The sequence below is a fragment of the Musca domestica genome, unplaced genomic scaffold, assembly GCF_030504385.1.
Source record: "Musca domestica strain aabys unplaced genomic scaffold, Musca_domestica.polishedcontigs.V.1.1 19, whole genome shotgun sequence".
Taxonomy (NCBI): Eukaryota; Metazoa; Arthropoda; class Insecta; order Diptera; family Muscidae; genus Musca; species Musca domestica.
In genome coordinates, this window is record NW_026712245.1 from 7185585 (window position 1) to 7210606 (window position 25022).

At 37.2% G+C, this 25022-nt stretch overlaps 1 protein-coding gene across 1 annotated transcript in view; it reads right to left on the reverse strand.

Annotated features, from left to right (window-relative positions):
* LOC101898284 (protein Wnt-6) overlaps window positions 1-25022 on the reverse strand; it is a 106694-nt gene that overhangs the window by 15090 nt on the left and 66582 nt on the right. Inside the window, exon 3 of the mRNA XM_059121205.1 lies at window positions 21440-21660. Coding sequence (XP_058977188.1) covers window positions 21440-21660 — 221 coding nt within the window. The remainder of the gene's footprint in view (window positions 1-21439; window positions 21661-25022) is intronic.

A 25022-nucleotide genomic window follows, 5' to 3' on the forward strand; every position in this document is an offset into this window, starting at 1 on the left:
TAATTTCAAAGGTAGATTTTTTTGAATGAGAAGAAGCGCCAATAAAACCTGTACTATACTACGAATAAAACAAATTCTTGCCTGTATTTTATTTCTTATAATTTTCTTCCTTTCACCATCATCACCACACACCCGTATCATCCTTACCATCACACAAAACTGTCGAAATTTTCCCCCACTCCCCTGAGTTAAACAGAATCAATACCACGGTACTTGCCTTTGAAAAAATTACAGGTTTGCCTTAAAATCCCCAACCAATCGAAGTAGTCGTAAAGTAGTGTTTTAGGTTCTCTGAACATTTCTGCATTTTCGTTTCAGGTTCATTATTTTATATAGCCCGATTTTGAAGTAACATCTGATTGCTGGTATTTTCTAAGGCTTAGTCACAATTGCCAACACGAGTTGGCTGGGCATTATGTTCTATTTTGATGAAATTCATCTTATAAGAGGTTCTCAATACAGACAGGTGTTTTGACATTAGCGTTTTATCGGACCGGCAGATTTTAAGAGGTTTTAGTGGCATGGTCTGATTTTCCATCCAGTGCTGTAGTTTTATATTTTGAGACCTTAGTGAGTAGAAGAAAGAATTTCTTTCTTGTTCAATTTTGGAGTGGCACCCCATTTAACGGCAGCCCTCTAACATATGTGTACTTTAAAGGTAATAGCCACACCTTTTAATTGAATGGACTAAAATTCGGTATTTCCACAGGGTTTTACATATGACCAGGGCCTAAACTTTTGGAGATTTTAGGCAACAGCGTAATTTAAGTTTTCACATGACGGAGGCTATTAAATGCCGTCCTGGACAAACTTAATACCATTTTATCTTACTGACATCACCTTGTAGCCCTGCCACCAAAGCGTTTGCTATCCATAGCACAACTTTTCATGTTTCTCAGAGTGCTCGAGGCATCTCTTATTTGAGTAATTAAGCTACACATAATTTAAGCTGACCTAATTAGGATTCTTCCATAAGTGGCTGCTCCAGACAATAGATAATTTCAAATAACATCCATTCCATTGGTAATCGGGATGATGATGAAGCCTATCCCAAGTGGGCAATTATATTTACGTTATATTAATTAATTCCTAATATTCCAGACTATCGTTCAGTCATCCACATGTCTGGTTTGATGAGCGACCAGACACTCAAGTATGTATGTCATAATGAATGATCTGCTGCAGCACCAAAGGAAATCATCTATGGCCATTATGGAGGATACTTCTATTTGTTTGACGTACATCCTCCATTTAGATGTCAAGTGTAATTGCAGCCACGAAGTTGCTTGCCGCGTTTGTATGTTAACTAATTATTGCAACAATTTACAATATTTGTGTGATTGTGTGTGTGTGTATGATGGCGTGGCATAATGTTGGTAGTGGTCTCCTTGTCCTCCTCGTTTGGATAGTCGTCACCTGAACGCTAAACCACATCATCCATCAAGTTGCATAATAAAACCTGATGAATAGCGCTTAAAATGAGCATCCATGCTGTCAATTTAAATAAATTATGGCCAAGTTTACAATGAAACGTTTTAGCGTTGAAGGAAGCCAAGCTGACGACATACCTCAGAAGCCGATCATCGAACGGGCCAGCAGAATTCCAAATGGCCAAACAAAAGACGTACAACGAAAACAACAACGATTAGTGAGGATCGTAACAAAGTTTGTGATTTTTTTTTGGAGTGAAAAAAAACCGAACTCCAATAAAGAAGCCGCAAAGGTTTGACACACTCACCCATTGTCGTTGGAGAGTCGTCGTGTGGCTGGCTGTAAAGTTTAACGACACCCTTTAGGCAATAATAAAAAACAGCCAATATAGTTGCTGATATTCGCTTATTGCGGGAGTCCAGATGGCAAGGTGACGAATACCAATGGTGACGTTTGGGTGTGTGTGTGTTGGAAAGGTAAAGTGTCAATCGTTTTCACCAAGACCCCCTCCGTATGTCCCACACATTTGGTGATGACACTCAGATACAAATCTTGTAAAGAAAACAGACCCAAGAATGCGGCAACTATAATTGCTCGCACATGACACATGTGAAAATCATGCTGAGCAAATCCAAAAATCGTTCACCGAAATCCGTTTCAAAGGCCATAAATAACCGAGGGTAACGGAGTGGATTACAGCAGTGGATCAATGTGGCCAGTGTTGCCGGACTTTCTTCATATTTAATCATGAATAGAAATGGTTTAAATAGCTGCTAGGCCTATATAGAGTAACTTTCATATCGAGGGTGTTGGCCTCATTATATTCTCAGCCATATGGCCAAAGAGGGCTGATAGGCCAAAAGTGCCTCATAAAAATAACGGTTTTAGACCCTAAGTTTCTTTGGACTAAACCCGTTTTAGGACATTTGCAGTCGATCTGGCGATGTCCATACGTCTGCCTGTTTGGTGCTCACGATAACTTTCGAAGGGAGTATACGATTTGGTCCAAACTTGTTTCGTCGTAATATTACTATCCAACTTAGATCGAGTTCGGAGATGGGCAATATGGATCCACTACTTCTGTTAAAAAAAATAATATTTTACTGCACAGAAAGAGAAAGGATAATTCAACTTTGCTTCAACTTTGCAAATCCTAATATTTGCACCAAAGCCAGGTCAGGTGCGAAAAAATGGACAATATTCGTCCAATTCTTCTGTTACCTCCCCCACAAAGCATTTTGAAAAATTACAACTCTTATAAAATGTGATGTTAGATTCCGATTGTCTTCAAATTACACAGATCACAGCATTTTTATATATCCAAGGTCTGGTGCGAAGATGGAATATATCGGTCCACTCCTTCTGGTACCTCCCCCACAAAGGGTCAAAGTTTTGAATATCCATGAAGCTCATAAAACGCGAAATTAATATTCGATTCCATTCAGATTTGAAAAATCTCAATATTTCTATAAAACCCTGATTTTTATAAAGATGATAGAGATCGGACAATTTCTTCTGGAATCTCCCCTACAAAGGGCCAACGTTTTGAATAACCAAAACGAATATAAAATCTGAAATAAGCATCCGGTTCCCTTCATATTTCACACATCCCCTTATTGCTATCAATACAAGATCTGCTGTTAAGATTGAATACATCGGTTCATTCCTTCTGGTACCTCCGCCACATAGGGTCAATATTGAATATGGATAAAGCTCAAAAAACGGATTCCATTCAAACTTGAGAAATCTCAATATTTTTATAAGCACAAGATCTGTTATAAAGATGGTAGATACGGGCCATTCCTTCTGGTACAATCCTCCTCCACAAAGGGTCAAACTTTTGAATAACCAGAACGGTTATAAAATCGAAATAGGCATCCGGTTCTCTTCATGTCTTACACATTAAATTATTGATGCTAACACAAGATGAGCTGTGAAGATGGGATACATCGGTCTACTCCTTCTGGTACCTCCCCTACAAAGGGTCAAAATTTTGAATATCCATGAAGCTCATAAATCGAGAAATAAACATCCGATTCCAGTCAGACTTGGAACATTCTATTATTTCTATCAACACGAGATTTGTTATAAAGATGGTAGAGATCGGACCATTCCTTCTGGTACCTCCCCCACAAAGAGTCAAAGTTGTGAATAACAAAACGATCGTAAAATCCGAGAGAAGCATCCGGTTATCTTCATATTTCACACATCCTATTATTTCTGCTAACACAAGATCTGCTGTGAAGATGGGTTCTATCGATAGACTCCTTCTTGTACCTCTCCCATAAGGGTCAAAATTTTGAATATCCATGGAGCTCATGAAACGCGAAATTAAAATCCGAATATTTCACACATCCTATTATTTCTGCTAACACAAGATCTGCTGTGAAGATGGGTTCTATCGATAGACTCCTTCTTGTACCTCTCCCATAAGGGGTCAAAATTTTGAATTCGGACTTCGTACATCTCAATATCCGCATCAATACAAGATCTGTTATAAAGATAGAAAAGATCGGACTATTTTTTGTCTCCCCCACAAAGTGTTCAAGATTTTAAAAAACAAAGCGCTAAAAGAAATATTGTGAAGATGATATATATCCGCGAACCCTTCTGGTACCTCACCCACAAAGGATCACAATTTTCAATAGATTTTTCTGTCATAACTTGCGAAACAAGGCAGCGGTTCTTTACTATCTAAATATTTCTCTTAACCGATACGAATTCTTTGGAATTTGGGAACCTACTCCATAGAGGGTCAACAAAGTGAACATAGGCTGAGGGTATACATCTGTCGGTAAAACCGATAATACTTTATAACTTGTCTTCAAAACGCTATGGCTTTCACTTGGAATCTTGGGACTTTGACTTGCTCTTCCCACTAAATCTGCAATGTAGGTCCATGTTTGGGCCCAGTTGCGCCCATGCATGGGATCCTCATGGTTTCATTTATTTCGAGGGTCTTAATAGTCAGATATCCTTATATGTCTTCCACAGGTCTTCCATAAATCTCAATGGAAAACACCTTCATTTCTTATTTAACTGGAGATCTATTAATAGCCAGTAACTTTTGGTCGAAAAGGTCTGGAATGGCTAAGGTTATACTACACCTTCCCTCCTTACCCTTTTCAGACGACCCAAATAAGTTACCATTCTGGCCACTTCAACTTCATTATTGCAGTGTAAAGCATTTTACGTTTGGTGCAACGTTGTCACGTCAATCTGTCAGCTTGGTTTGTTTTTTGAGCTTGGATGTCCCACAGAATGGGGTGGCTCAATTGCGCACTCATTACCGACGTTTGCTGGATCACCGTGGCCGCAGCGGCGGCTTCATGGCACATCTTGATCACCAGCAACCATCATCCATTCATTCCAGGCCATGGAATACCACAGTTGTCATTGGGTAACAATTTAAATGTCCAACTTAGTTAACTAATGCGAAATTTATTACGAATATCAATAGCCGCAAAGCCACTCTCTTTTCCACAAACACACACACGCTAAGCGACCAGTTGGCCTTTTGTTTCTGTGAAATTGATTGCCTGGCCAGTTTTTGGTTTTCTTTCGTTTTGTGGCCAGAGTTCGGTTGGTTGGTCATTGTTCTTCCTTGGAAGTGAGAAAATTAGAGTTGTCTTCTTGTTTTTGGTTTCAAGTATTTCGCTTAAATTGTCTCCACGTCTTGGCCGTCATGGCGTACTTGTCGTCCAAATGCTTTACTTTTGAAAGTGTATCAATGTCAGCCGGCATTCAGGTGATTAATTTAAGAGCTTTAAATTGTCATTGTCCAGAGAAAATATCTTTTTTCTTAATTTTGTCTTTAAATTACATGTGTTCGTAATGAATTATTAATGTAAGCTGTGTAAACAGTATACGGGGATTATTGGCTATTAACATAATCATATATGAATGTGGATTATTTAGGTACTGCAGGAAGAAAAAAAAATATTCGTTTGAAATTAAAATATAAGTCTTCTGCTTATGGTTCTACTAGAATTTATTTAATTTAATTTGAAATACAATAGGATATGGGAGAGCAGTGGGTGTAATAGACATCGGAAAAATTATCTACATTCAGAAATTAATTAAACAACCTTGAGAAATGCCCTTCATCTCCATAACTGGTTTAGACCGTAGTCTTTTAGACAATTTATTTTAGAAATCTTAACTGGCAATGTCAGGTCAAGATTTTCGATGAAACCCATTTTCGTTATACAAAAAAGTGGTCCTCAATTTTGTATAAAAAATCGCAAAAACTTCATGGATATTCAAAATGTTGACCCTTTGCGGGGGAGGTGCCCAAAGGATTTGGCCAATATATCCCATCTTCACAGTATATCTTGTGTTAATAGAAACAATGGGATTTGTGAAACATGAAGAGAACCGGATGCATATTTCGGATTTGATGATCGTTTTGGTAATTCAAAACTTTCACCCTTTGTGGGGGAAGTACCAGAAGGAATAGTCCGATCTCTACTATCTTTATAACAGATCTTGTGTTGATAAAAATATTGAGATGTAACAAGTCTGAATGGAATCGGATATTCATTTTGCGTTTTGTGAGCTTAATGGATATTCAAAACCTTGACCCTTTGTGGGGAGGTACCAGAAGGAGTGGACCTATATATTCCATCTTCACACCAGACCTTGTCTATCTTACCTCACATTTTATTAGAATTATAATTATTCAAAATTATGATCTTTATGGGGGAGGTGTACCGATATACACTCCATCAAGTACCTTTTTCGGACCTGATCTAGTTCTGATGCAAATAAAGTAAAATATGTTTTTGACCATTTCGGCTTTTGGTGGGTTAGGTACCAGAACGAGTGGACCGATATTGCCCATCTTCGAACTCGATCAAAGTTTGACAAAAATATTACAATGTACCAAGTTTGGAAATCGGATACTCCCTTCGAAAGTTTTTGTGCGCACCAACTAGTAGACAGGTAGACAGACGGACGGACGTCGCTAGATCGACTTCAAATGTTCTGAAATGGATTTGGTCCAAAGAAACACGTTTTGGCGTATCAAATGATATATACCCTCTCTAGCCATATGGCTGAGGGTATAATCATACATTTTTAAATTTACAGAGAAGGATATTAACAAAACCAATGCACAATTTTTCTCCAATTTTTCTGTTCAAAACTATTTTAACGTCTTCGTGTTTAAACCCTAGAAACCAACAGTGACCTCAAATTTAAGGTCTATCCCTTCACCCAATACCAAATTTGGTAAAATTTATACGCATACCCAAAACAATCGGATCCAACATTGATAGCATTTAGCGTTTTTTTAACAATTCGGTATTTCAGGTAACATTTAGCACTTTTCATATAATATTAGTACTTCTTCAATTTGAGACACAAAACAGTAATTAGTTCAATTAAGCACTTTTCGAACAACTATATACATAGATATTTGCGAACCGACCTCCAAATCTCAACTTAAGATTCTTAATATCAAATTTCTTTCAACTCTTTAAATTCACACAATACAAAATTTAGTACAATTGTAGTACACACATATAAAACCAACTTCTTTTCTCATCCACATACACTAATAGTTTCAAATTTCAAAGATTTTAACCCAGTTCTTTCACCCAATACCTAATTTAGTACTTTTCGTGAAAAGGCGTCCTTCAAGTAACCACAAAATCTCAAACATAGATAGCATCAGTAATCTAAATACCAAATTTTAGAATTTTAGTTTTATCTCTTTACCCAACACCAAATTAAGTACCATTTAGCACTTTTCGTACAATTATAGCACACATTTCCAAAACCAACTCCATATCTCAATTCCAGATACTAATATAGACTTAAATATCAAATTTAAGGATTCCTGTCCTATTCCTTCACTTAATTTTAAATTTAGTACCGTCTAGTACTTTTCCCAATACCAAATATGGTACGAATACGTACCTCTCGTACAATTATAGTTCACATTTTCGAAACTACCTCAATATGTCCAGGTTATACAAGATTTTCAAAACCACCTTCAAATATTAATTCCAGATACCAATAGATAGGTTAATATCAATTTTGAGGATTCCAGTCCTATCCATTCATTCAATACCAAATTTATTGCCATTTAGTATTTTTCGTTCAAATTTAGTGCACATTTTCATAACCATCCGCACATCTCGATCCCAAATATCAACAGAGACCTCAATTCCAAATTTCGGAATTTCAGCTCTATATCTTCGCCCAATAAACATTTAGTATTTTTCCTAAAATTATATTACACATTTCCAGAATCACCCCCATATAACCAGGTTATACAAGAACAGGAACCTTAATGCCAAATTCCAGATTTCAAACACTATCTGTTCACCCAATACCAAAGTGTAAAAAATATAGTACTATACAATTACACAACCTCCTCTTTATCACAATCCAGTTTCTTCCGTTCACCCTAGACCAGACCCTCTAGTACAGTTCGCAAATTTAGTACACAGTTCCAAAACCACCTTCATTTATCAAACTTACTTTCCACCAACCTTAATTTTTATACAAAATTTTAAATTTTTAGCTCCATCCGTTCACATACCAAAAGGTGCCCTTGCAAAAGTTTAGTACCATTTTAGAACTTTTCGAATTCCTAATTCCTTTGGTACAACTATCCTGCACTCCATCAGTGACTCTCATTCCAAATTTTAATGTCCAATACAAATTATTAAAATTTTGTAGATTTTAGTACTTTTCGTAACCTTTTGATAAGAATTTTTAAAAACCCTCTATGCTGCCCTCCATGCGTGGGTCTCATTCCAAATTTCAGAATTCGAACTCATTCCGTTTGTTCAATAAAAAATATTACATTTTCATTACATTTTAGTACTTTTAGCAAGAATTTCCACCACCAGAACTCAAGCGCCGGCTATGGTGATGGTGTGGGCCGCCATAACAGCCAATGCTTGCTCCCCGCTCGTATTAATCGACCGTGTCATCAGAATAAATGCAGAATATTTTCGTGAAAATATTCTGGAGGGTGTATTAAAGCCTTGGGCACGAAAACATTTTGGCCGCAGACCTTGGACATTCCAACAGGACTCAGCACCATCGCACTTAGCACGTGCTACCCAAGAATAGTTACAAAATGAGATTCCTCGCTTCATTTTAGAAAGCATAGTTGGCACTAAAAAATACCGAAATGTCGATCACCTCAAGCAAGCGCTTCGCCGGGAATGGGCCAAAATATCACAGAGCAACATACGGGCAGCGCGTGACTGTTTCATTGGCCGTTTGAAGGCCATAATTCGTGCCAAAGGTGACCAATTCGAACAAATCTAAAATTATTCTTAAAATTTGATGCTATTTCCGACATTTTTGCTTTCATTCAACAAAATTAAAAAAAATTTAAAAATTTTTGTATGGTTCATCCGATTTCTTATATGAAGCTCTAATAAATATGCAAAAGGGGTGAAGGGTATCATTAAGTCGGCCCCGCCCGACTTGTAGGCTGTTTTTAATTGTTTTCGTCTATGGATATTCTACCGAAGAAATACATTTGGCACCTCATAGACTACAGACTTATAAAACTGTTATACAAAAGTCAGGAGCAGGGTGAAATAATAATTTTGGGGATGAAAGTCCTTGTCTACTATATATTAAAACCCCCAAAGGTCAGATTGGCTGAGGGTAGAACTTTTGATCTGTGAAACATATATATGGAGGCTGTATATGGATCTGAACCTATTTCCTTATAATACACATAGCAAAGAAACCAAACTATGTATGTGTCATTGTTTCTTGCCTCCATCTTTAATTTGTTTCATTAACAATATGCAACTCCTATTTTTTGCCAGTTTTACAAGGAAGCATCAGGACTTTCATAGGATTATTCCAAAGGAATATCGGCTAGGGTTTTATAATAAATAGAATCTAATCGATTCTAGTTAAATTTGACGCCCTCAAGATATTTAACATTTACATTTGAAAGATATGTTCAGGTAAGCATTTTTTATTAAAGTTCACAGACAGCTACTTAAAAATATAACCTCTAAACGTGAAAATATTCTCTTATAATTTTGATTTCCTCTATTCTCTGTTGTCACATTCCCAACTTCTTCATTGAGCATATTTTTCCCAAGTCATGCCATGGAAACTGTTAGAATGTCAGGCCCATAAACTCAATGAAATATTTTTCACAAAAACAAACAGGAGAGCGAAAAACTCAGCAATTTTCACATTTTTGCATTTACCATCTCCTCTAGAAATCTGCAAATAGTTTTAGTTGTGCTACATTTAAATTGTTAAATCATTGTTGTTATATTATTTGCTGTTGCTGCTGTTGTTGTTGTTGTTATTATTGCCGTTGATATACAAATGTTACAAATTAACTTCATTATTATTCAGTGTTGACAACACAGTTCCATCAGAAACAGAAAAAAACAAAAAACGAAAAACGTTGAACAGCGAAATAAATGAAACCAAATCAAGATCAAGCTATACCATCCCAACAACCGCCACCACCGCCGACATTCATTCATCCATCCATCTAGCCGTCCATCAAGTCCAGTCATTCAACAACATGCCACGATCAACATCATCAGCATAAACAACACCAGCAACAACGCCAACAACAGGAGACATCATCGCACGGCTTCATCATTCCATTGCACTTGTTGTTTATATGCATCGCGCACTCTCTTTCTTTTCTGGAAAGACGGAACAACGACATGTAATCGGACAGCACACCGCCGTACTGTCACTCCATTTTCATTTCCACAGTTAAAGTCAAACATATGTGTGTATGTATGTACGTATGTTTGGATGTTACGTACGGTAACTATTTTGGGGTCTATAACGTGAGGACAGTGAAAGAAATTTTGGAGGTCAAACATGGGTGCAATTTCCGTTCAAAAAAGAAATATTTTACACAAAAAATATCAGAATAAATGAATGAAATCGGGGCATGTCTTTTTATAAGGGCTGTACCAAGAGCTTGACCTATATTGATATTTTATATGAATGAATTGGTAAGGCTGCCTCATCGAAATAACGGGTTCAGATCCTAGGTTTCTTTGAACCAAATCCCTTTCAGGACATTTGAAGTCGATCTAGCAATGCGGGTCCGTCCGTCTGGCAGGTGCGCAATTGGTACATCGTAATATTATTATCAAACTTAGATCGATTTCGGAGATGGTAACACCCCCTGTGGCGGCCCACACTATCACCATGGCCGGCGTTTGACTTCTGGTGGGCAACCGAACCAACCGAAGGTGCACATTTTCAGCTGTAAACACAATAATTTTGTTTGTTTACAAACTGCTGTACAACGAATGTTTTCTCATCGGAGAAAACAAAATTCGGGGGCAGTTCACCACTTTCGGCCAAGCGAAGCAACTCTTTAGCTCTCTTCAGTCTATTTTCTTTCTGTTGCGGTGTAAGTTCTTGCACTTTTTGGAATTTCAATGGCTTTACCCCGAGCTCATTTTTCAATATTTGCCAAATGGAATATTACGAAATGTTCAGCTCACGAGCCATTTTTTGGCCACTGCGACGCAGGTTTCGATCAAGTCGCTTCTTTATTTTTCTGTGTTTTTTTCCGTCCACTTCCTTGACGTCGGGCTACGCTACCAGTATTACGGTAACGAGCGATGCTACGAGACACAATAGATTCATTCAAATTTAAATGGTGGAGTGCTCTAACGATAGCCACTTGTTGTTTTCCAGCCAAAATTACACTATCACGCTTGAATTCCATCACGAATAATTTTTTTTCTGGAAAATTCTCACCAAAATGCTTTTGTACGCTTGTAAAAAATATAGTGGTCTATCACTGGAATCATTTTAACTGCTGTCGGACGAGTGGCTTGAAAACGACAGCAGTGTGAAGTTGGTTGCAGTTTTTCCATTTCAGCCTGTATAATGCCTATTTAAAGTATTCTTTGTACGAAGCCTGTAAAAAATGATTTATTGATAGTAGACTATTTTTTTTTATCTTAGGTATATATTTACCTTCGATTTTTATACCCTTCACTATTTTATAAGGCTATATTTACTATGTCATTCCATTTGTAACTCCTCAAAGTACTCATGTAAGACCCGACAAAGTATATATATTCTTCCTCTAAGAAAGAACTTCACTAGGTGTTATTTTGAAGTAAAAACCCTATTGGTCTTCCAATGGCAAAAGACTTAAGCAATTAATAGATTTCAAGAACTTATTTCTATAATAAGCCATAGAAAGTCTTTCTTCCACAGAAGGTCTCTAGATTTGTTTCTATAGAGAACCCCTCATCTTTTGTTCTCACACACGTAAAGACTGTTTTCTTTATATAATGTATACAATTTCTTCTTCCTGTAGGTTTTTATACCCTCAGCCATTTGGCTACAGAGGGTATATACAATTTGATACGGTAAAAACGTGCCTAGGTCTCTTTGGACCAAATCTGTTTCAGAACATTTGGAGTCGATCTAGCGATGTCCGTCCGTCAGTCCGTCTACCTGTCTGTCTGGCTGGTGCGCACGATAACTCTCGAAGGAAGTATCCGATTTGGTCCAAACTTGGTATATCGTAATATTTTTGTCAAACTTAGATCGAGTTCGGAGATGGGCAATATCGATCCTCTCCTGGTACCTCCCCACAATATGTTGAAATTTTCAAAGAAAATATTTTATTGCACAGAAAGAGAAATGATGATTCGATTTTGCTCCAACTTTGGAAATCCTAATATTTCCATTATATCGAGTGCGAAAATTGACTATATCGGTCCACTCCTTCGTGTACCTCCCCCTCAAAGGGCCAACATTTTGAATAATTACAAATCTCATAAAATGTGATGTAGGAGTCCGATTATCTTCAAATTTCACACATCCAAATATTTATATAACCCAATATTGGACAAAATCAGTCCCCTCCTTCTGGTACCTCCCCCACAAAAGTCGAAATTTTTAAAAAATATATTTTTTTGCAAAGAAAGATGAAGTATAATCCGATTTTGCTCCAACTTTGCAAATCCTAATATTTCCGTCAGTGCTAGGTCAGGTGTGAAAATGGAAGATATCGGTACCTCCCCCAAAAATGGTAAAAATTTTGAATAATTACATTCAAATTTCACACATCCCAATATTTATATTAACCAAATGTCTGGTGTTAAGATGGACACTATCGGTCTACTCCTGCTGGTACCTCTCCCAGAAACGCTCAAAATTTTGAATATCCATGAACTTCATAAAAAGCGAAATCAACATCCGATTCTATTCCAGACATGTTACATCTCAATATTTCCATCAACACAAGATATGTTATAAAGATTGTAGAGGTCGGACCATTACTTTTGCTACCTGCCTCATATTTTTGAAAAACAACGCTCAAAGAAAGATAAATAAGCATCCAACTCTCTTTTGCTAACACAAGATCTGTTGTGAATATGCTATATATCTCACTCCATAGAGTTCCATGTAGGAATCTTTTTGGAAAATCTTCAGTCTATATACCCATTGTTCTTTGAAAAGAAATCCTTAAAAAGTTTACCCATTGATATAAAAACCGCAAATATCGCTTGTCTATTTACATATCTGTCTTCCTATTGTGATATTCAGGGTGCCTGTTTTTCTCAGTGTGCTGAGAGTAATTGTAATTGCTGTTCGACGCTGCTTGCTAGCTGAGCTGGGCTATTGCCTACAAGATGATTATGGTAGTGTGGTGATGTTGATGTTGTGTTGATCGCTGGGTTTTGATCTTTTAAATGTGTGGTGTTGTCGCTGTTGTTGTTGTTGTTGTTGCTGTTGTCTATTAGCGGCGCTTTGTATTTTGCAGGAGAGGAAAAAAGCCATTGTCATGTTGTGCGCTATGTAAAGCAAGTGTTGACATGTTTAGTTAAACAAACTGAATTAAGTTTTTAAATATTACAACGACGCAGTGAGAGAAAGAGAGGCCTACACAGCGACACGTACAACGGCAACGACGACGACATACATACATACCATGTAACGAAGAGGTGGACGGACGGGGGTTGGTTGTGCAAAAAAAAGTTTGCAAACAGATTGGCGCGATGATGACTGTGTTCTCTCGTCCAACTTTGCATAAATAAAATGGGGAGCAATAACTAACATTAACACTGCATAAATTAATATACGAACGGCACTAAGAGCAACAACAACAACCACACCAGCCACGGTGGAAAAACTACAGAATACTTAACGATCCAATTTATTATCAGATATGTCAAAACGAACGAAGGTAGACAGCCAAATGTTGCTGTTGTTCATTTGGCTGCTTGGTTGGTTGGTTGGACGTCAATCGTCCGTCCACCTGTCCAGCTCAGATGCAAATTAAACGGTTGTAACTGTCGTTAATAAATTCATACCGACAGACACCCATTTGATTTTGAGTTGACAAAATCACTAACAATTAAATGGCTTAACACGAGTTTTAATGGTCAGCGAATTTGTTGTGTGGAGGTTGTAACAAGTAAGTGAATGTTGAGACTACAAGGAGAGCTGGCGAGGGGAATTTTTCTCATTATTGTTAATCGAACATTTTCTTAAACAGGGCGTTAAAGAGTGAATTTTGGATGAATAGACTTTTCACGGATAATAAATCTCCTCAAAATATTATATGTCCTCCAATGGAAGATGAGTGAAATTTTGAAGTTGATCTAGCCATTTATCTGAGTTGATCCAAACATGACCAATTTTATTGGATCCCGATCCCAGAATCGGCTTTTTGAAAGATTTCAATTTATTATATGAAAAGATGTTACTTTAATATCTCTCCCAATCGATTTAGAGGTATACTGACTTAGTCCTTCGGACTAGTTAACCTATATTGACAATTTTTGGTTAGAAGCAAACTACCTACTAAAAACCCGAAATATACCGAGACCCGTGGTACTTTCTGGTACCTTCCCACAGCAACTCTCTAAAGATCTGAAATACGTGTTTGATTTTCTTCCAATTTAAACTTCAAACAATTCAATATTTCTGGTGGTATTGGATCTAGGGTAAATAAGTTAAAAATTATCAGTTAGTTTTGTCGATAGAAGTAAGGGGTTGCCCATATTCGACGGACCCATTCCAATCGACGAGGCTTGTCCGCAGGCAACATTCTTTGCGTCAATTGAATTTTTGTACGGGAACAAATGCAAATCAATGCGAATAATCCGTTGTAAAGTGGACCGAGCCATGCCCAACTGCTGAGAACGGCGTTTTTGGGATGTTCTTGGGGACCTCTCAACACTGGCTCGTACGGCAGCGATATTCGCGGCCGATCGCCTTGGTCGACTTTTATATGGCCTCTTTGGATTAGAAAGAGCCTTACCAGTCGAAAATTTTTCGTATAAACGCTTAATGGTGTTCTTAGAAGGCGCACTTCTCACATTTTTTAATTTTTTAAAAGCACGTTGAGTTTTCACTGTTGAATGTAAATTTCAACTATTTCAGAAGGCTCGCGTGGCGTGTATTGGTTCATGGTAAAAATCTGCTTGGACTGACGCTTCAAACGCGGTATGTCATTAAGCGATGTGACATCTCTGTCAAAAGTTATGGCGTTGCCAGATGGGTCCGTCGAATATGGACAACCCTGTACACCCTCAGCCAATGCTCGATTATTTAAATATATGGCTTCTATTATGATTATTGAAATTGTTGACCCTCTATGGAGTAGGTTCTGAAGGAATGGGCCAATATTGTCAATTTCGTATCGGACTTAAATAAATATGATAGAAATATTGCGGCACGCCAGGTTTTGACTATATCGACTACTTCCGGCACTTTGCAGGGTGAGATGAAAAAACTGCAACCAATTTCAGACTGTTGTCTCTTCTAAACCACTCGTCCGACAGCTGTTAAAATTATTCCAGTGACAGCTCATCATATTGTTTACAAGCGTACAAAAGCATTTGGGTGAGAATTTTCCAGAAAATAAGTTATTTGTGATGGAGTTCGAGCGTGATAGTGTGATTTTTTTATATTTGGCTGGAAAACCAAAAGTGGCTATCGCTAGAGCACTGCAGCATTTAAATGTGAATAAATCTTTTGTGTCTCGCACCATCACTCGTTACCGTGATACTGGTGGCGTAGCCCGACGTCAAGGAAGTGGACGGAAGAAAAAAGCAACATCAGCAAAAATGATTCGAAAAGTAAAACAGCGACTTGATCGAAACCGGCATCGTAGTGGCCGAAAAATGGCTCGTGAGCTGAACATATCGCAAAATTCCATTCGACAATTATTGAGAAATGAGCTCGGTGTAAGGCCATTGAAATTCCAAAAAGTGCAAGAACTTACATCGTAACAGAAAGAAAATAGGATCAAATGAGATAAAGTGATGCTTCGCCTGGCCGAAAGTGGTGAACTGCCGAATTTGGTTTTCTCCGATGAGAAAACATTCGTTGTACAGCAGTTTGTAAACAAACAAAATGATCGTGTTTACTTCCCAAAGAGCTCAGCTGAAAATGTGCACCTTCGGTTGGCCCCCAGAACTCAAGCGCTGGCCATGATGATGTTGTGGGCCGCCATAACAGCCGATGGTAGCTCTCCGCTCATATAAATCGACCGTGGCATCAGAATAAATGCCGAATATTATCGCGAAAATATTCTGGAGCGTGTATTAAAGCCTTGGACACGCAAACATTTTGGCCACAGACCTTGGATATTCCAACAGGACTTAGCACCTTCGCACTCAGCACCCAAAAAAATGGTAACAAAATGAGGTCTCTCGCTTTATTTCCAACGTACAATGGCCACCAAAATCTTCGGATACCAATCCGTTGGACTATTGTGTCTGGAGTTTTTTTTGGTAAGCAAGGTTGGCACTAAAAAATACCGCAGAGCAACATTCGGCAGCGTGTGACGGTTTCAGTGGCGTTTGTATTGGTTTGAAGGTCATAATTCGTGCAAAAGTTGACCAATTCGAACAAATCTATACTTACTTACTTTCTGGTACCTCCCAAAAGCAATTCTCAAAAGATCTCAAAAAAGACTTTGATTTTCTTTAATTCTGGTAAATATTTTTTTCAAAATCATCAAAATAGCAAATATCGGGGGTCACAGTTGTATGGGGGCTGTACGATATCATGGACCTATAAAAACAATTCTCGTTCAGGGGGTAAAGTATACACAAAGAATTTCAGAGATATCCATTGAAAAATGTGGCTAAAATAATCAAAATTTTAATCAGGTTAGGGGGGGGGGGGGGGGGTTCCCTTGTACGGGAGCTATACGATGCCGTGGACCGGTATTGCTCATCTTCAACATTCACAGGGCGTCTTAGAATTTTACGCAGATCAAGAATATATGTACTTCGATGATTTACAAACGAAATGACGAACTTAATATACCCTACATATGGTATGGTAGAGGGTGTAAAAAGGAAAAGGTAAACAGGTCTAAATCCTTTTGATTCCATCCCAACAAAAAATAAATCATATACATCAAGTATAACCGAGGTAAAATAAATGTTAAAAGCTCGTATTTTTACCGAGCTATTTCAATAATTTGCAACCAGTGTTGGACAAATACAAGAGTATATACGAGTCTATGCTGAAAAGGACACTCTAGAATGGTACCTGTTCGAGAAAACACTACCCCATACCTCGTCATGAATTATTGTCTATTATAGTCTAAATAAGAATGTATGCTTCAAAAGATTCCATCCACTATGAGTCATTATTTTAAAAAAAATATTGCCAATTGTTTATACCACAAAATTTAAATTCATGTTTTTTTCTGAAAAATTTTCAAATTCTTGCCATTTCTTTAAGTTATTTATTGATAATAATTATGCACGAAGTCAAAATGGTTTAATTAAACTGTAGTCGTTTTTTTTTTCTATTCACTAATTAATTAAGTGGAATTTGAAAGAAATATTTGAATAATATGTTGCCAGAGCTCTTCATTGTTGAACCCATTTCCATCATAGCTGTCTTACCACATTTTTGTGGTTTTAGTTTGAAATTTGACTTCGTCAAAAAGTAAATGTTGGTTAGAGAGCTAACATTTACTTTAGCAAAGGAATTTTTTAATGTTGGCTACGATACGGTTTTTGTTCGTTTTGAACTTTTTGACATTATTCATTTGATTATGATGGAAGCCAAATTTATCAGTAGTCTGTTTTTATACCCTGAAGCTTCTGACCTTCTTATTTTGGTCGAGTACGAGCATGGACAATATTGGTCTTTTCCTTCTGGTGTCCCTCCCACAAAATGGTTTAAAGGCCAACTGGATTCACGATTCGGTTCAAAAGTTGCCTACATCAAGATTAGGTCTAGGGCAGCCAAGGAAAAGCTTCTCAATCCCATAAAGGCGAATGGAGTATTCATTTTGGCCCGAGTTACAAAGATTGCCAAAGTAAGCATCATCGAAATAATGTTTTTAAAACCTAGATCTCTTTGGACGAAATCTGGCTATTTGAAGTCTATCCATGAGGTGTCCGTCCGTCTGTCCGCACGATAACTCTCAAAGGAAGTATTCGATTTCGTTTAAACAGTTTCTCGTCTTCGTATAGCCCAACGAAAGTTTTTCTTAAAAATTTACAAGTTCCATCCAAATGGTGGAGGGTATAAAAAGTTCGGCCCGGCCAAAAGTTCCTCAGCCATATGGCTACAGAGGGTATGTATCATTCGATACGGTCAAAACGTGCCTCATCGAAATAACGGTTTTAGACTCTAGGTCTCTATGGACCAAATCCGTTTCAGTACATTTGGAGTCAATCCAGAGATGTCCGTGCGTCCGCCTGTCTGTCTGATTGGTGTGCACGTAAACTCTCGAAGGGAGTATTTGATTTTATCATAACTTGGTACATCGTAATATTATTATCAAACTTAGATCGATTCCGGAGATAGGCAATATCGGTCCACTTATTCTGGTACCTCATCCAAATAATGTCAACATTTTCAAAACAAAAAAAAAACTGCACAGAAAGAGAATGGATAATCTGATTTTGCTCCAACTTTGCAAATCCTAATATTTGTAAGTGCTAGGTTAGGTGCAAAAATGGACATTATCGGTCCACTCCATCCAGTACCTCCCCCACAAAGGGTCAACACTTTAAAAATTTTAAAACTATTATAAAATGTGATGTAAAAGACCGATTGTCTTCAAATTATACACCTCACAATATTTTCATTACCCCAAGGTCTGTTGTGTAGATGGAATATATCGGTCCACTACTTCTGGTACCTTCCCCATAAATGTCGATTATCTCTTAACCTTATAAAACACGAAATTATTCGTACTTGGCACATCTCAAAATTTCTATCAACACAAGTTCTATTATAAAGATGGCAGAGATCGGACCAGTTCTTTTGGTAAAGTTTCGAATCAAAAAAAAAAAAAAAAAAAAAAACGATCATAAAATCTGAAATAAGCATCCGGTTCTCTTCAAATTACACCCAACACAATATTTATATTAAGCCAAGGTCTGGTGTGAAGATGGGATATATCGGTCCATTCCTTCTTGTACCTCCCCCACATATGGTCAACATTTTGAGTATTCAAGAAGCTCATAGAACATGAAATTAACATCCGATTCTATTCTGACTTGGCACATTTCAGTATTTCCATCAACACGAGATCTATAAGGAGCGTAAAGATTGGACCATTTCTTCTGGTACCTCTTCCACACAGGGTTCAAGATTTTAAAAAACAAAACTCTCAAAGAAAGCGAAATCGTATCCAACTCCTTCAATTTTTTACAAATCCACATTTTTTGATAACGCAAGATCTGTTGTGAAGATTATATATATTTGCCAACCCCTTTTTTGGTACCTCACCCACATAGGGTCACATTTTCCAATGCTTATATCTGTCATAACTTGCGAAACAAGGCGATTCTTTACAATTTTGTATATCTAAATATTTCTCTTAACCAGAAATCTGATATGAATATGCGATTTATTGAAATTTATGAGTTCGCATTCAATTGGATATAAATGTTCGATTTCCTCCAAATTTTGCACACATCAATATTTATACCCTACAACACTATGTGTTGGGGGTATTATAAGTTTGATTGGGCCAAAAATTATGTAACACCTCGAAATATTGATTTCCCACATAGGAAAGTATATATGGATCTTCCTAGCTCGCCGAGTTGAGTCGATCTAGCTATGTATGTCCGTCCGTCCGTCTGTCCATGTTAATTTGTAATCACTCTACAGGTCGCAATTATGGCCCGATCTTCACGAAATTTTGAATGTAGGTGGGGCTAGGGTCAGAATAGAACCCTATTTCTTTTGGAGATGATCGCATAATATTTAGTGGACGAAATGGACCAAAAACTGAAAAAATGTCGGATTTTGCAATAGCTATACAGGTTGCAATTATAGACCAATCGACGCGGAACTTCGCATGTAGCTAGAGTTTAGGGCGGGGAAGAAGCCTACCAATTTGTGTGGTCATCGGATAATATTTAGCGGGTAAAATAGACCATATCTATTGTGTTGAAAAAATTCAAAATTTTTCATTAAACCGCGAATATTTTAAATCGCGGCGAAATCACAAAGCTAAGACAAGGTTACTCCTGATCTTTACATTGATGTTAACATCCAACAAAACGGATATATAACAAAATATGTGCGATATATATGTCTATCAAAGAAGATATGCTTGAAAAATCTCTTATATGTCGAGAACGGCTGAACTGATTTCGACAGTTCTCATTAATTCAGAATGGCCTCTTGGCAGGAAAGAAACAACGTCTAAAAAAATCGCATAAAAATATCTCTCTAAAGTTGAAAATATTGATTTTCTAACATTTTCTCATATTTTTTCAATTTTGCCATATTTTTGGCATATTTTCATTTTGAATTAAACATTTGGTAATATTTCTACAGCTAACAAAACTAAGTAGTTAGGATATCAGGATATCATATACAGATCGCATTCATGGCCCGATCCTTACGAAATTCTGCATGGGGATAAGATGAGGGTCAGAATAGAAGCCTACTCTTTTTGGAGATGATCGCCATATATTTAGGGGTTGAAATGGACCAAAAAACTGCAAAATTGTCAGCAGGTCGTAATTATCGCCCGATCCTCACGCACATTTGAATGGGGGTTACCGGACAGGAAAGACGCATTTCTGACTATTTCGTTAACGCTGATTTCGTGGAAGAATATAGTCAAATGGCTGTATCTCATATAGATGCGTTTCAGTCAAAAACCAATAATAAATGTTAATATTTTGCCACTTCTGAGAGATTATATGTCTTTGGGAAATATTGATTCCAGATCAAGGAAGACAATTTAATTACCAATAAATTGGAAATGAGCAAATTAGTTTAAGTTGCTATTATTCGAAAATTAGAGAACGAAACCTGATGGTTTTCTTTTATTATTTGTCACAATATCTTGTGGAATTCTTTCGAGTATCTCGCCCATATAAGCTGTATCTTTTATTATAGTGTTGTAGGGTATTCAACGGTCGGCCCCGCTCGACTGTAGCCTTTGCTTACTTGTTTTATCTGTATTAGATGAAGTATGAATATGGAATATTCAATATTGTCCAAATGATTCGGAACCTCCCCCATAAAGGGTCAACAGTTTGAATAATCACAACTCAAGGCTGGGGGTATACATCTGTCGGCAAAACCGACTGATACTATTTTACTTCTTATTGTTGTGGCTATTCAATATTTTGATATTTTGTGGGGGAGGTACTAAAAGTAGTGGGCCAATATGTACAATCTTCACGACAGATCTCGTGTTGATAGAAATGTTGAAATGCGCCGAGTTTGAAAGGAATCAGATACGCATTGGACGTTTTACGAATTTCATGGCTATTCAAAATTTTGACCCGTTTTGAGGGAGGTACCAGAAGATGTAGACTCATTTATCCCACTCGCGACCGTTTCTAAATAAAAGAAAAGATAAATATCGCCCACCAACAGCTGTAAATTTGCTAATTTTCAAATTTTAAGCCCTAACCGGTGCTTTTGGGCGTCAAAGAGGCATTCAGCCACTCTTATTTTTAGAAACCCCATGAATTCCCATAGCCAGTTCCATTGGCTACATGAAAAAATAGTCAATTTAAAATTACCAACATTTTGCGTTCTCACTTACCTCTCATTAAGATTTTTCTCATGCTTTTGCGCAACGTTGAACAATTCCAGCGACGATTTCGAAATTGAAATTCACATTCTCGGAAGCCTAGATTAATGCCGTTGATGATCTCCTTCAGGAGGGCAGAATCGCGTCGGCAAATTTCAGCCATTTTACCACGTAGACGACGTGTCTTTTTGCACATTAAATCTGGATCAAGTAAAATATTCGAGCCCTCAGCCCTGTCAGGGTTTTTTTTTATTGTTGTCATAGCACGAAAATTTATTTACGGCGAAGAGGTTGATTTGTCATCGCAGCAAGAAGCCAACAGCAACGGCAAACATCAGTGTTGTGGGTGGATGAGAAAATAATCCAGCAAAAGGAAATTAGTTGGATTTAAATAGTTGAGGTTCATGAAAAGAAAAAATAGAAGGATTGAAAAGAAAAATAAGATATTTTTTTTTATTAAATAGATACATACGTATGAATAAATTGTTAACAAAATTATATTGGGGAAGGCCTTTTAGGGGTCTTCCGTAAAGAGAATATCTTATTGAAGGCTTTTACAGGGAAAACACCTTCAAGAGGTTTTCCATAGAGAGAATATCTTCTAGAGGTCTTCCGTAGAAAGGATGCCTTCTACAGGTCTTCCATAAATAAAGTACCTTCTAGAGGTTTTCCGAAGGGGAGAAGACTCCCTAGAATTCTTCCATAGAGAAAATTCCTTCCTGAGGACTTCAGTAGGATTCAGTTGCATTTGTTCTTATTACCTTGAAATCTAAATTAAAACTCATGGCGATAGGATAATTATAAACAAGGATTCCAAGAGTTTATGACCTTCATCCCTAAATTAACATTTTTCATCAAATTAAAAGTAGGAAAAATATAGTATTCTGACTTTAACGATTTTCGTGGAAATATCTCGTGTAAAAGTCTCAAAAACTTCCATGTATACAGGGTGATATGAAAAAACTGCATCAAAGACAGACGCCATAATTTTAACATATTTTTTTTTTAATTTTATTAAATGAAAGCAAAAAATGTCGGAAATAACATCAAATTTTAGAAAAAGTTTAGATTAGTTCGAATTGGGTCACCTTTGGCACGAGTTATGGCCTTCAAACGGCTAATGAAACCGTCACACGCTGTCAAAATGTTGCACTGCGGTATTTTGGCTCATTCTCGGCGAAGTCCTTTCTTGAGGTGATCGACACTTTGATATTTTTAGTGCCAACCTTCCTTCCAACCTTTGGTGGCCATTGTGCGCTGGAAATGAAGCGAGGAACCGCATTTTGTAACCATTCTTTGGTGGCGCGTGCTGAGTGCGATGGTGCTGAGTCCGGTTGGAATGTCCAAGGTCTGCGGCCAAAATGTTTGCGTGCCCAAGGCTTTAATATACCCTCCAGAATATTTTCGCGGTAACATTCGGCATTTATTCTAATGCCATCGGCTGTTATGGCGACCCACACCATCACCATGTCCGGCGCTTGAGTTCTGGTGGCCAACCGAAGGTGCACATTTTCAGCTGACCTCTTTGGCAAGTACACACAATCATTTTATTCGTTTACAAACTGCTGGACCACGAACGTTTTCTCATCGGAGAAACCCAAATTCGGCAGTTCACCACTTTCGACCAAGCGAAAAAACTCTTTAGCTCTTTTCTATTTTGTTTCTGTTGCGGTGTAAGTTCTTGCACTTTTTTTGAATTTCATTGGCTTTACCCCGAGCTTATTTTTCAATATTTGCCGAATGGAATATTGCGATATGTTCAGCTCACGAGCCATTTTTCGGCCACTGCGACGCGGGTTTCAATCAAGTCGCTTGTTTACTTTTCGAAGCAATTCTGCTGATATTGCTGTTTTCTTCCTTCCACTTCCTTGACGTCGGGCTACGCTAGCAGTATCACGGTAACGAGCGATGCTACGAAACACAAAAGATTTATTCACATTTAAATGCTGGAATACTCTAACGATAGCCACTTGTGGTTTTCCAGCCAAATATAAAGAAATCACACTATCACGCTTGAATTCCATCACGAATGACTTTTTTCTGAAAAATTCTCACCTCTCAATGTTTTTGTACGCTTGTAAACAATATAATGAGCTGTCACTGGAATAATTTTAACAGCTGTTGGACGTGTGGCTTAGCGATGACAGAAGTCTGAAGTTAGTGCAGATTTTTCATCTCACCCTGTATTTCCTGATTTTTCCACCGTAATATCAATTTCCTTTCATTGGCATTCACTCGAAAATAAAACTGCTCTAATTTTTAATTAGATTTTGAATATTTGTTGCCTAGCACTTCATCTAGCTAGTTCTGGACTCCAGCTGTTTTATTTTGAATTATGAACAGCAACGTCTTCTCAAACAAGCAACTCGAAAATATAACGCTTAAAAATACCGACATCATTAACAATTGATAACAGCAACAACAAATTAATTGGTTAACGAGGTGGCTGGCAATAATAAAATCTTAATAAAAAAATATTCCATTTCCTGTTTTCATTATAGGCAGGTTCCTCTCCTCCTTCTCTCAATACGTCTCAAAATCGCCGAACAGCCATCAATGAAAAAAATAATTCACACGCCTAAGAAGAAATGCTACTTTGTATTTTTAAGGTGTCATCGAATTTCAAATTAATTTTCAAAAAATGTTTATGACTGCTGCTCGATAAGAATCAATGAAATTTAATCAATAAATTTTTTATGACTTGAAATTTTAATTAATTACCAATTAATTAATGGGATTTTAATTGGCAAAACAAGAGCCAAACGGAAAAGAAACAGGTGATCTAAATTAAGAGAAATGTTAATATTTGTTTTCTGGACTTATTTAGATTGAACCGGAATTATTTGTAGCGAATTTAGAAATTATGATAATAGGCATGTGCAGGTATAAAATAGGGGGTAAATATCAGACATTTTGGAACTTGCTTTAAAATTTTTACAACTTTAAAATGGCATATGAAAAGTATCCTGACGATGATTTTTAATTTTGTAATTTTTCATTCTGTATATCCAAATCCAAATCCCAAATTTATATTTAGAAAGAGCAGGCTTTGAATACCTGTTAAAGAACGAATGCCTTTGATTTTTTTACTAACGAGGATTTTCTAAAAGACAGAAGAGCTTCAACGGTCTTCTGAAAACAAAATGTATTCTCAAGGCAGAAGTTTTTGTAAATTGTAAGCTGTTTGTATTGTCCTGACCTCTTCTTCCATAAAAATATGTATTTAAGAAAAGTTAGTATATAGCGAGAAGATCTTCTGAAGTTCTTATACAAAAAGAGATCTTCAAAAATTATTATATAGTGAGAAGAGGTTTTCTCTTGAAACAGGACATTCTAGATATCTTCTATAGAGAGGTGCACTTCTTCAATAAATGGTTTCTGTGTAGAGAATGACGTTTACAGGTTTTCTATAGAGGGAAGACCACCGGCAGGTCTTCGATAGGTCTTCTTAAGTGATAAGACCTTCTAAACTTCTATTATGGAGATACAGCGAATACATTATACAGGTCTTTAATTGATATAAGACCCTTTAGAGGTTTTCTAGTAAGCGAATACCTCCTGTAGGTCCTCTATTGAACGAAGAAATGAAGACTAT